Raw genomic sequence first — 13,716 nt, forward strand, 5'->3', positions numbered from 1 at the left:
TAATTGGCCATGTGGGTCAGGGTCAAACATTTGCATTGATGTCATTTACCAGGGTGTGCCTTTTAGTGCAATCACTGTCCCTACATTCATCCATACTTTTATACGTGAGTGAACATAGACATGGCACATCTGTGTGATTTGGAATGTTTTATTCACCTTCTGTGGAGTGTCGAAGCTGGAGCAGTACATGGCCATGCCAAGCTCACATTACATGGTTGCCAGGTGGAGGGCCAACCAGAGTCCTTGGGGGAATGAAAAGTTAATCGGAAGAGGAAGAGTTCAGTCCGTAGCCGGATTGCTGTGTCATTGGTAACCAGAGCAGATATGGCAGTCCATGCCGGGGGTCCAGGTGAATGTCACAGTGTTTCGGGGGACAGTGGGAGGTGTTGTTCCAGGGCATGATGCATAGGGCTGAACCAGGCAGGGACAGGCCATATAGCGGAGATGGATGCTACTACCTTCTTCCTCACACAAACATTACCATCCACATCTTACTCCTCTAATATGTCTTCTGTGTCTGGTGTGTCAGGTGTGTGTGGTGGTGTTATGGGTGCATCACTGTGTGCCACTGACACATCAGGGGGCGAAGGTGGTAGGGCAGCATCACTGTGTGCCAATGACACATTAGGGGGCCGAGATGTTTGAGTCGAAGTTCCTGCAGCAGTCATCTGGGACAGGCTCTGTTACAGCAATGGCAAGATGAGTGAGGATCTGCAGGGCATGGAAGATCTTAGCTACATCACGCTGGTGTTCCGCCGTGACAGCCATACTTCCAGCCTGCATCGGCTCCATGGTCTCCATTGTCCTCCGCATCTGTGCCAACTTTGTGCGGTCATCGCTGGAGCCTGTCTGACTAGACAGTTCTTGTATCTGAGTAATGGCCCAAGTGATGTCAGCCAAGTAATGTTGGGGAGCATGGAACGGCCAGTGAGTGTCCATTAGGGACTGTATGTGGTCCTGGATGGTACTTAGACACCCACGTATGCCATCTAGTTTGGCTGCCATGAGGTCGAACCCCACCTGCAGCTGATCAGCCATCTTCTCTTGGCACCCTAACACACGGCATTGGAATGCCATGTGTTGGTCGCAGAGGTCCTGTAGCCAGCTGTGGTGGTGTGTATTTCCTGCTGTGTGGTCTGTGCAGGGGGTGGGGTCACCTTGATGCAGCTGGGCTGACCTGCTTCTGGAGGTGGGGTGTTGAGGCTGTCTATGAGCTGTTGGAGGGTGTCGGAGGATGGCCAGGGGGTCCTCTTCATCATCACTGAAGAGATGTCTGGTCTGCTCTGCAGGTGTTGATTGTCCCTCTGCAATGTAAAGGGGAGATGCAGGTTAACAGTGTATACCATGTATGTTGATGCATTAATCATGTTTCCAGACAGACAGCATGACAATGTAGATTGTCTATGTTTTGGAGAAACTGGCTATTTGATGGGAGACAGTGGACATTTCGACATCACAGATGTGAGGTTGCACTCGTACATTATCATCTCACAGTTTCCTGCAATGCCAGAGGTGATTGGCCAGTTTCTACACACAAGCGGCACCAGTTGTGTCCTCTATCCCGTGATGTAAGTGTTGCACTTTGTACCACATTGTCGTCAATGTTGATGTGCTGTAATTGCTATGTGTGTGTGCTGAATTGTGGGAGAGTGGCTCCTGCAGTTTCTAATTTAGCGGACCCTTATCCCTTTGAGACGGTGTGCCTTTGACTTGCGTGCTTTTCGGGTGCTGAGATGTTGGCGACTTGGGCCATTTGTGCTCTTGGACGGTTTACTTTGTACGCTTGTGCATTGTTTGTCTGCATATGTATTGTTGACGTCAGGGGTTGTATGTGCACGTGGATGTGTCAGGGTGTGACCTGCTACTTGGAGGATGTGATCCACACTGGGTCACCTCAGTGTTGTATCGTGCACCATGTCATGTATTTTGGCTGCAGCCATGCTATCGGTCATGCAGTGTCACTTGCATTTTCAGTATGGCTCACAGAGCCGCTGCTTTTCTGGATTCAGCACATGTATGTGCATGGGTAGGTTGTGGGATTGGTGCTAGGGAGGGGGGGACCCCTTTGTGCACATAGTGGACAGGGGCCTACTTGGTGTTTCTATGTGTGCTGCAGTGTGCCAAGGGTATCAGGGACATATTCCACATTCATTATGCGTGTGCTACACATAATTGTGCATGTGTGCCATTGTGCTTATCTCCCTCCGTCCCCCCAGTCACTGGTCGTTACTCACCCTGTTGCTGTTGGGTCAGGTCATATCGAACTGTGTCTGGATTCCCCACTCCTTGCACCGTCTTCACACTGCTAACTGTGGCCACCATTTCCTCCAGCTCATCCAGCTCCTCCTGTGGCGCAGGACTCCCACCTCTAGTCGCCTTTGCTGCCTTCCTGTTGGCAACAAGTTTCTGTATGGTTTGGCTTTGCACATCATGCCAGCGCCTCTTGACCTCCTCCATTGACCTCCTCAACACTCCGACTGTATTCACGTTGTTCACGATGGACTGCCATATTTCCGTTTGTGTTGCCAATGATGCAGTGGAGGTGACAGACAGTTGTTGGTGGTGTTCCATCACCTCCGTGACGATGATCCGGTCTTCCTACGGACTGAACCCCGACTTCCTTTTCCTCTTCTCCTTGCCCTTCCCCAAACACGGTGTTCCTGGCTGGTCCTCCGTGGGGCTTGTGGGGTTCGGGTTGTCCTCTGCACTCGGTCCGGGTGCATCCATGGTGCTACGCAGTTTGATTTGGTTTTGATGTGTTTTTTTTGTTGCTTTTATAGTGCATATTCCTGCATGACGCATGGGAATTGAATGCCTGTCGCAAATTGTCGCTGATTTTTGTATCGCGATTTGGGGCGTTGCAACTTTTTTCGCGTTCGTGTTTTTTTTTTTTCGGCGTTGCATTGAATTTTACGCGGTCATTTGCCGCGTTATCCTGAAACTATTGCATGGTGCCACCGGATTGGGAATACAACGTTAACAGAAGTGTTATGTTGTCACTATAGACTGCGATGTGCAAAGTTGCATTAAGCTAATTTTGCGGTGATTATCACACGTTCCTGAGAATATGCCCCACAGCCCTTAAACGGCTTATGGTATAGCTTTGTGCTACACAAAATCTATACATTAATTGTTACTATTCAACTGACCTGGCAGAAACATAGTAATTGTTTTATTGCCTTTACAAAATCGCCACAGTAGGTGAATTCCTCTCAGATCACTAAATTAACATTTCAAAGCATTTCCCTCCATAACTGTTCACAGCATCTGCATGCCACATTGGATGTTTGACGTACTCACAGAAAGGCAAGGAAGGCTATATTCTAAAAACCATTCACTAATCTAATGGTAAGCATCATAGTAGGGAGCATAACAATTCAGGGACTGTTCTTAATACATTTGAATGACTGAAGTCTCTGATGGCCTCAAATTAAGCAAAGAACATCAACCCACCCTCTCTCCAGAGTCTCAAGCTCCATGTTTAACGACGAAAGCAACATTAATCAAATCATTTAGTTATTTATTTTTTATTGTGCATGATTACATCATTGGTTAGTCCTACTGCACTCATACGCAGCAATAGGCTATTGTGCAATCTTATAAACTAGGGGGAATAAACATTTTGGACCTTGGTTCAAAGAAAGCCATTACAGCTAGTTTAGACATTTGAAAGGTTCCAAAACATTAAGTTTACATGCTGGGATTGAGGCCAAACTATTACATTTAAATATCTAGGGATATGTAGACTCATCCCTGGCTACTGAAACAAATAATTCAAAAAACAGATTCAGCAGTTACTTACAATATATTCCAACACTTGACATGTAAGAACGCCTGAACAGTCAATGCACGTTTACATTAAAAAACACAGTAAACACTTTGGTGCAATGTTCAAAGGATATTTAAACTTTTACACTTTCATGTAGGAGATGAAGGCTAATGTTTATGGAGCTCAACAAAATCATGTCAGCAATTGAGTGGATAATTAGATATGTGGAAAGCTAAGCAAGGTCAATTTATCAAGCTAAGCAAGATACGTGGCAAGCTAAGCATGGAACATTTTCCAGTTGATAAAACTGGAATATCTGCTTCCTGATAGGCCTAAAATGGTATGTCTGTCTCACGACAAGTAGAACATACTTGGGGCCACATGTAGAGGGTGGTGAAGCAAGAACTCTACCATACATTAGTAGAGCCCTCATCCCTCCAAACTCAAGGGTGCCATGCCTCATTTGACCAACCTTGGAATCTCAGCTTGGTCTGTCCATTGGAGCTCTTCAACTGGTATCCCATCCACCACAGGACCAATGGAGCTCTTTTTTCCCAAGCTGGACACGCCATGGTATGCATGGCAGACCCATGTAGAGAAAACAAACTTTCAAAAAAGCTTCCTACTTTGAGAGTTTTACAAAAAACAGAAAACAATCCTGAGCAGGCCAAAAAACCGGTAGTGCATGCTCAGCATTCAGCTGTACCTGTATTGCACCCACCTCACTGGTGTGTGTACTGCAGGCACACAGACCCTGTCAGAGAGGTGGCGGATCTCTAAATATTACAGCTGGCCCCCTGCCATGGGTGTGCATGCCAAGGCCACTGCGGACCAGGAGGTTCCCTGGCAGATCCTTAATGATCACTTTAGTTCCTAAATTTAATGGAATCGTTTTGTTAAAAAGATAATTACATGGGGTCATATTTAGTTAGGAATATGAGCATCCAAACTGCGAAGCCGTCAGAGGTTCGGCATCCTTCAAACTTAAGAGTTACAGCAGGGAAGTTTGAGCAAACATGCTCCTATCAAGACAACAGGAAAACTGTCAGCAAAAAATCTCGATGCCGGATGGCTGCCATTCTATGGTGGCCCACTCACAATTGTTTTTGTTAAACACAAATAAAACACCCTCACCACGGTTCATTTTATTGTAACAAAACATCATGGGGTATGAGGTTTGGAGGGGACGGTGTCACTGTTGATTTTCCTACCTGGGTCCGTAGATCCAGGCAGGTTACATCAGCTCGCCATACATAGGACAACACTGTAGAGCCATCAATTCATAGGACAACACTGTAAAGCAGCGGTGCTGTGGCAGATAGGCCACCAGCTAATGGTATTCCATCAGTTCAGGGTCTGCTCTCAAAAACACTGAACCTGCCACAGCAGACTATGAGGGTGAAGCTTTTTAGTCCTAAAATCCACACCCTGGAATTACATACCTTCCTCTCTTCCGCTTACCCAAATAATAGACACTTTAGTCATTTTCATAAAACCCTGTTAACCTCAGTATTTTTGCTTTCTCTATCAGCCGCAAGGAGACAGGGCTCACCACCCTCTAGCATCATGAAACCCTGAAGGGTGTATGAGTGCTTTGCTTTACAACAATACGCCACAACTTAACAAAACATGTATAAGTTATTATCAATTAATATCTAGTATTGGGGGGCGTGAATTGATGTAGATGGGAGCGGACCAGGGAGCTCCATCCCAGGAATCCCCATTCGTCAGAATCCTGAGCCTTAGTCCCACCCCCACTATCTGTTCGAGGGAACTGTAGTGGAAGTGCCCTGGAGTAAGTAACTGCAGGGCCAGGAGGACTCTTCCCGCACCCTCCCCCCTCTAGTACTTAACGCCGCGCGGCCCCCGCTTCGCGGGAGCCGCTTGCAGGCGTGGATAGTGGCTGACTTTTCCTTTTCCTATTTTCACGGACCAACGGAGGCTGATTTGGAACTCTTGCTGATCGAGGGGCAGAGCACTTCACGAACACCGACAGGTACGGGACTGCGAGGACTAGCGGGCCTTGCGTACCATCATCAGCCGCAGCTGGGGACTCTTCCCGCACCCTCCCCCCTCTAGTACTTAACGCCTCGCGGCCTTCGCTTCGCGGGAGCCGCTCGCAGGCGTGGATAGTGGCTGACTTTTCCTTTTCCTATTTGCACGGACCAACGGAGGCTGATTTGGAACTCTTGCTGATCGAGGGGCAGAGCACTTCACGAACACCGACAGGTACGGGACTGCGAGGACCAGCGGGCCTTGCGTACCATTATCGGCCGCAGCTGTGGAATCTATTTGAAAGTGCGCCGTTCTTGCCGCACCTCACCTGTGCAAAATTATCAGCATGGAGCCGCCTGATTATGTTTAAGAGGTAGGGAGGGATGCCCAGGTCAGACAGTACAGACCACAGTTTCCCCGCGGGACTAGATCGAAGGCCGCACGGAGGTCTACAAACACGGTATAAACGCTACCCCCTTCAATCTTCACCGTTTTCCCACATTGCAGGGTCAAACGAAAAATCTGGTCCATGGTTGATATATTTTTCCTGAAGCCTGCCTGGTACGGGCTCAGAGCTGCATGCTCTTCAATCCAGTCCAATAGGCGGTTTAAGATCAGCCTCGCAAAATTCTTTTGCGGTACATCTATGAGGCTGATAGGCCGGTAGTTGGCCAGAAGCAGAGGTGAACCCTTTTTAAAGATGGGGACAATCTTTGCCCCCAGCCAAGTACCGGGCACTGGCATCCCCCCCAGAACTGCATTGAAAATGACCGCCAGATAAGGGACCCATACCTTGGGTTCATATTTGAAAAGATCTCCAGGGAGTTTATCCAAGCCTGGTGCCTTTTCTGCTGCGAGTTTCGAGATTACTGCGGTAACCTCCTCCTCCAAGAAATCGTCCTGGTCATACTGGGAAGTAAAACAAGGAAAAGCACCCTCTACTGCCCCATCTAGATCAATGTTGGCTCTTTCATATAGAGCACGAAAATGATCCTCCCACACAATGGGAGCAATGTTAGCTTCAACTGCCGGTGGTGGATCCCCAGACCCTGTTTTTACAATCAGCCAGAATTTCCGTAAGTCTCTGGATTTTAAGGCCCCTAACATATTGGTCCAGTTATTTTGGTCCCATTCCATCTTTGCGCACTGAGTTAGTCGTTTATACTCAATTCTCTTTACTTTGATCAGTGCCCTATTACTGTGTTGTTTTATGGCCACCAGGAGGTCTAGTTTTGCCTTCCTACAGGCCGAATTGAACCAAGACGCTCTGTTCCCCTTAGATGGCCGTTTGGGCACTGTGGGGTTTAGCACCTCCGCCACTTTATGTGTCAATTCCGAGTAGAGGTTCCCCAGTTCTTTATAGGTATCAGTGTGGTGGGTTTGGAAGATTAGAGTAGCCATGGCTTCAAGTACCGGGACAATCTGGGCAAAAAGCTCAGCCATGTCTTCAGGATTTTCTACTATTTTCGCCCATCTGACCCTTCTTCTGTCGTTAGATAAGAGCGCCTTGGAATGGGTGTTAGCCGTCTGATCAGTTTTAGGTACCCCTGGCATAGAAAATTCCAAGATCAACGCATTATGGTCGCTCTCAGTTCTTTCAGCAACCACAAAGTCGTTGACCTTGTCCCATGCATGCGTCTCAACAAAAATGTAGTCCAGACGTGACTCATGCCCTAATCTATTAAATGTGGGTTTGGGTGGAATATCTGATTTTGAGCGTCCATTACATGCCCTGATAGAAAAATTAAGAGTCAGAGCCATAATTTGAACCGCTAATGGAGTCCCAGCCCTGGGTGATGGGCCCGCTACCGGTGGAATTTCCCACTGGTCATCCTCTTCCATGGACGCTCCGTCCATCAAAGACGGAAGCGGCTCAAAATGGGAGTTTAAGTCGCCCCCAACCATGAGCAGGACACCTTGTGGGATGGAGCTAAGGAATGAGTAAAGCTCAACAATAGTTCGCGACTCCTTTGTTGGATTCACAGGTCTGGAATACACATTTACCAGAGCTAGTTTAGCATTGTTCGGCCACTCTAAAAGGACACATTGAATGTCCTCATATGGCGTATTCAATGTGCTAGCCTTGCACCCCAGATGGGAACCCACCCAAATAGTTAATCCCCGGGACGGGCGCCCCATCCCCCCCACTTAGCAGGGACAGAGTATGTGGCAAATCCACTGCGTAATACATCATCCCTGGCCCAGGTTTCCTGGAACAGGCACACATCTCTTTTATCTATAAATTAACCCCAATCAGGACATGCCATTTTGCTACGTAGACCTGCAATGTTCCAGGACAGGATAGACAAGGAACCAGAGTTAGGAACAGACGTGATATTCCTATTCAAGGGGAGTGTGTCTCCTATCAGAGTGCTCGGCAAGAAAATATTTAAGGTGTTTAAACCTACGGATACATAGTCACCATCACTTATACCATAAGAGCATTCAAGAGACCTTGGGTAACTGACCTCCTTGGGGATAAGTTCCTGAGACCCTATTTCCCCCAAAGGGCAGGTAATCCTCCTAACATAAGTTAAGTTCCTGACTAATCCATTACTTACATGACGTCCCCCTGCTAGCCCCCTCTCTATTTGTTGTCAGTCTACCGAATCCAGGCAGTTGAACCTATTATAGTCCAGGAATTGGGTAGCCCAATGGGCATTATGATATTCATTCCAATCCCCCCTATGCTGCTCCCTAGGAACCACTCTAGTCCAGCCGTCATCGCGTCCCCCCCTTGAGCACACTGTATCAGAGGGATAAAAAGCAGACAATAGTGTAGCGTGAATTAGCGTCTCGGGGTTAGCAGTTGGCCAGTTACAAATATGGGAGACCGTCCTTGGGTCCCTGAAGTTTACCAGGACACAGTCACCACTAATGTTTTTCTTAGTCCTGCCCACCCAGGGCACCCTCCTTACCAGTAGAATTTCACTAGAGAATTGTGGAGGAGGGGTCTGTACTTATTCAACCAACATACAACTTTGTTTTTCAATGAAGCGAATGACTCTCTAGTAGGAGAAACAAGCTCCGGGACACCTGTTAAAACCACCACTAGAGGGGCCGCATTGGGGGGGGCAGGTCAATTGCAAGGTTTTAGTCAAAGTTGTACCATCTTGTATTTGGCAGCCACCGGGCGTGATAGCCTTGTTAGTCACCGTAAGAGCACTGACAGGAGGGGGAATGAAATTCTTGTTCAAAATGCCCGTCACGGTGGAGGAGGAAGTTAGCATAGAAGGGGCATTAGTTATGGGAATATTAACTATAGAGGTGACTCCCTTGTTCCTATCCGGGCTCCCCTGAGTGGGTCTAACAGTTTTTATGTCATCTACAGCAGCCCCAGTAATTGCTTCTACTTTTGTCAGCCTTGCTTCGATTTGGGTGAGCCTTACTTCTATTGGGCTAAGCAAGGACTTAAGTAGGGTGACTAGATTGGAATTTGAAGTACCTGCGGCGGGGGCCGGTAGGCCACTGGAGTTGGTATTACTTATAGGCACCGTAAATGGATTTGGGGCCGGGGGAAGGGTGGAATTAAAAGTGACGGGAGCTAGCTCCTTACTAGTGTCCCCAGTCTTGTTAACTGGGTGGCTTAAGTGTTTGGCAACCTTCGCCTTTTTCCCCCCAGATGCTTGTGGCCCACGCTTCCTTTTTGGCACTGCCCCCTCCCGGTTCCCTCTATGCTGGCGGTCGTTAGACTTATCCCGTCTGTCAACTAATGACTTGGGAGAGGCACTAGGTATTGCTGTAAACTCGGGGATAGCCAGAAGAGAATCTCTATTGGATGTGTCACTAGTCCCAGAGTTTGGCAAATTAGGTAAGGTTATATCGGCATCTTCAGGAACCAGCCATCTGTCAGGTGTTCTAGCATTTGCTACAGCACCCAGAGACGATCTTTTGGCCATAGAGGGGGGAGGGTGCGGGAAGAGTCCCCAGCTGCGGCCGATGATGGTACGCAAGGCCCGGTGGTCCTCGCAGTCCCGTACCTGTCGGTGTTCGTGAAGTGCTCTGCCCCTCGATCAGCAAGAGTTCCAAATCAGCCTCCGTTGGTCCGTGCAAATAGGAAAAGGAAAAGTCAGCCACTATCCACGCCTGCGAGCGGCTTCCGAGAAGCGGGGGCCGCGAGGCGTTAAGTACTAGATAAGACGTGTTAGCTAGGATCCAATTGAAAGCTGTTTGAGAGAATGCTGTTTGAGAAATAAAATAACAAAAAAACGTACACTTGTTGACACACTTATTTTGGACTTTACCTAATACTTTGGACCTATATTGCTCGGGATACAACAAATTTGGCATTAATTGTGTGGACTTGGTCTACATATTAGGTGATGGTTGGATGGACATCACCCTTATCCCTATGAGCATCCTGATATTGTGAAATTTACTAATTACAACTCAGCGCATTTAATACCCAATCATCCTTTTCTGCTGCTTTAATAATTAAATATATTGCTTATCAATTTAGTTCAATATGTAAACGTATATGTAATGCACTTGTATTTTCTTTTTTTATGCTTGTATAAACATCTTTTCTTGTTTTAGACCATGTACAATGTTTCTCTTTCATAGATGACCTGTATTGCTTAGTTATGTATAACTAAGTGTTTATTGACTTGCACTTTATTGTTTTTCAGCCCTATGCTTTATTATCTTCTAAATAAACTTGTTTTTAAAACTGAAAAAAGACTCCTTTCAGCTTATGATCTAGTTTGCACCCATTTCTATGTTGCTATACTTTATTATTATTTCTCTTCTTTGGTGTCCTTCAGTTCCTTCCCTAAGCTAGCCTATGCTATACTTGTATGTCATCTATGTTTGGTATTCTGCCGTTTTGGATTTTTTCAGACTTCCTTTATTTTTGTTACCTAGAATATATCCAGGTCTTCCAGGGAGATAATCAAAGTCTCAAGTCTGAAACAAGGAGGAAGGTCTGTGGGTTTGATGTTTAATATTTGTGTGCAATATTTTGTGTCTAACATTTCCTAAATTGCATTGTTTATGCCTCTTAAGCTAGGGTACCTTCACTCTACATTTTGTTCTACGGCTGGTGGTAGCTGCCTTCAATGTTTCTCTCTTTCTCTCACTCCATCCCCCATATTTTTCCCTCTCTTGGCTCGTTGCTCATTCATGTTAAGGGCAGACTTTAGAAGAAGTGAGAGAATAAAGTTGAATTCCTCTGCTGATTCTTACCACTGGCGTAACAAAAAGTGAGGGGGCCTCCCTACAAGGTACTTAGGGGGGCCCCCTCCGGGCTCAATCAGGAGCTCTCCCGGCCAGAGTTCAGTGCCGAGGGGGCCTCTTGGAGCTAGGGGCCCCCCGCACCGCGTGGGCCTGTGTTACTCCCCTGATTCTTACGGCTTGATAGGACTGCACTTGAAGTGAACTGAACTCCATTGGACACAAAGCACTTAGGTGCACATCTATGGATTATAAAAGGATATGGAGAAGAAAAACAAGGCATCTCAAACTGGCAAATGACTTGGCTCTGGAGAAGAACTGCCGAACTCAACTCAAACAAACAAGAGCACATCACGCGATAGGGCACCGATTACTAGACCTCCTGAGAAAAGCAACTTGAAGGACTGTCATACTTTCAATATGTTTACTTGATACAAATGCATGTGCCTAGGAATTAAGTTCACTTGGACAAGGCAAAACTTCAGCCCATTACATATATTAATTAGCTACCCAAAGAACCATGTGAATTGTACACAAATTAATCATCTTCTCCAGCTATGAAAACGTACTGACCTCTAGGGAAGTCAGTTGTGTTGGGAAACAGGATTTGGGTGTACCTGTGCATGGGCCCAATCTTGTAAATTGCCTTTTTTATACTATGAAGACGGCTTTGCTCCCTTTCTGGTATGGAGTAACAGCTCAAGAATCTGCAAGAAGAGGGGTTGGGAGAAAGCAGCACACTTTTTCTGGCATAACATTTTAAATGTTTAGTTTTAAATACCAACAGAACACTGCATTAAAGTCAATGCAATTTCTAACCAATATAAGGACTACTAACTGGAGAGTCAAGCTAATTTTCAAGCCCAGCCCCCTTAGCGTCACACAAGGCATGAAATACAATAGAAATGTATTTGAGAATATTTATGGCTCAGTGATTACAACTGAAACCTGTAACTTCTCTTAACAAATCACATTTTCAGGCTCAGACCACCCAGACGTATTATGATATGAAAATGATAATTACGTAAATACATAAGAAAACAAAACATCATCTGCTTCTTGTGTGTTCAACAAAATGATTCTCTTGGGAGACAAACGCATTTACGGAAAAACCCGTGTCAAATTGGTTCTGGAAACTTCTGCTTTGTGATTCAGTGTTGTCTAACGTTGTTAAACGGAGCCAGCATACTCTGCATTTGTGATTAGTAAATATAACTACCCGACACTGACTCTGCAGAGACCACCTACAACTGAGACAAACTTTACTGAGACGTCTACGTCTAAATGATACATAAAAAAACCTACACGTTTGACTCAAACTGCTGTTTTATTTCACTGCCTTTTCTTTGGCACAGGTGAAGTTGATGTTACTCCTTCACTGTGAGCATCAACGACCCACTGGCTTGTATTAGCCAACAACATGTTTATTTTCTGCATGGAAAATACTTAGGGGCAGATTTATGAGGCTCTTGCGCCTCCTTGCCCCGCAATTGCGTCACGTAATGTGACGCAACGGCGGCGCAAACAATGCGCCCTATTTACAACGCGACGCATCTAGGAGATGCGTCACGTTGGAAACCCCTGCGCCATAAGGAGGCGTTCCTGCGCAGGGGGGGGGGGCGTTCCTGCACAGGAACGCCTCCTAAAAGTGACTGAGTGAAATCTATGAGATTTCACTCAGTTACTTTCTACGTCAATTCCTTACGCCTGCTTGAAGCAGGCGTAAGGGTGACGCACCATACATTGAAGAGGTGGCCCCTGTGCATTGCAGGAGTCTTGTCGCACTTGCGACATGACTCCTGCAATGCGCCGCCCGTGCGCCGAGAGATGCGTCACGCATCTTCACTGCCTTGCACCATGGTGCGCCGCATTGTAAATGCGGCGCACCATGGGTGGCGGAGCAGTGGCGCACTGTGGCGCACATTAACTGGCGCATCCCTGGGGATGCGCCAGTTAACATAAATCTGCCCCAGACTATCTGCAGCTTAAAGTATTACAGGTGCTTTATGATCCTTGTCTCCCATGTACATAGTTTGTGAAAATCTATCATGATCCCGGCAGAACTGGACCTATGCTGGACACCCCCAGTCACTACAACTGTTATTGCACCTGAGCACATGATGATCCATGCTTTCATTTTATTGCAATTCTTATACCTCTGATGCTCTCTTTGGGCCTGATGTATGAGAAAATATCAAGTTGCTAACTTGTCAAACTGGTTAGCAACCACTATATGCGGCATTCTAATTTACAAAGAATCGCTAGTGGCGTATTTCTGCAAATTGCACATCGTACTAAATATTTTGCGATTTCTTTCTAGAAAATACTGAATTGCTAAATGTGATTGCCAAATAGTGAATACCTATTTTTATGTACAAAGCATGAACAAATAGGAAATTTTGCTTAAATAACGAGCATTTTGTATATCCGTAATGCCATCAATACGAAACAAATGGTACCCAGGTGCAAAATATAAAAGCAGGCCCAACATGCATTGCAATCTTTTACCACTGCTCCACACAATATGTAGTGAGGAGGATTTGGATTCTTGGAGTTCAACAAAGGAGGAGGGGAGAGAATTTTAAGACAGAGGGTGACTATTTGATCAAACATATGTGGAGGTTTATCCTAGGTATATGTTTATCAAAGAGGTCATTCTAACTTTGAATAATGATTAGGACCCCTGTTATGACAGGGATCACATCACAGATGTTTATCTGTTGGAGGGAACTCTGAAAACACAGTGGTAACTAGGCTATAAGTCAGAGGTCGAACAGGAA

The 13,716-nt window shown here is 46.2% G+C and overlaps 1 protein-coding gene across 5 annotated transcripts in view; it reads right to left on the reverse strand.

Moving 5' to 3' along the window:
* ARL15 (ARF like GTPase 15) overlaps positions 1-13,716 on the reverse strand; it is a 1,581,679-nt gene that overhangs the window by 248,522 nt on the left and 1,319,441 nt on the right. For 3 of the 5 annotated variants that reach the window (XM_078675071.1, XM_078675072.1, XM_078675070.1), the window contains one exon: positions 135-1,304. The exons of the other annotated variants lie outside the window; for them this stretch is intronic. In XM_078675071.1, the coding sequence (XP_078531197.1) occupies positions 1,053-1,304 (252 nt within the window). In that variant the 3' untranslated portion in view covers positions 135-1,052. Of the gene's footprint in view, positions 1-134; positions 1,305-13,716 lie in introns of those variants that run through there. 5 annotated transcript variants of the gene reach the window in all.

Source organism: Lissotriton helveticus, chromosome 2_1, assembly GCF_964261635.1.
Source record: "Lissotriton helveticus chromosome 2_1, aLisHel1.1, whole genome shotgun sequence".
In the NCBI taxonomy this organism is placed as follows: Eukaryota; Metazoa; Chordata; class Amphibia; order Caudata; family Salamandridae; genus Lissotriton; species Lissotriton helveticus.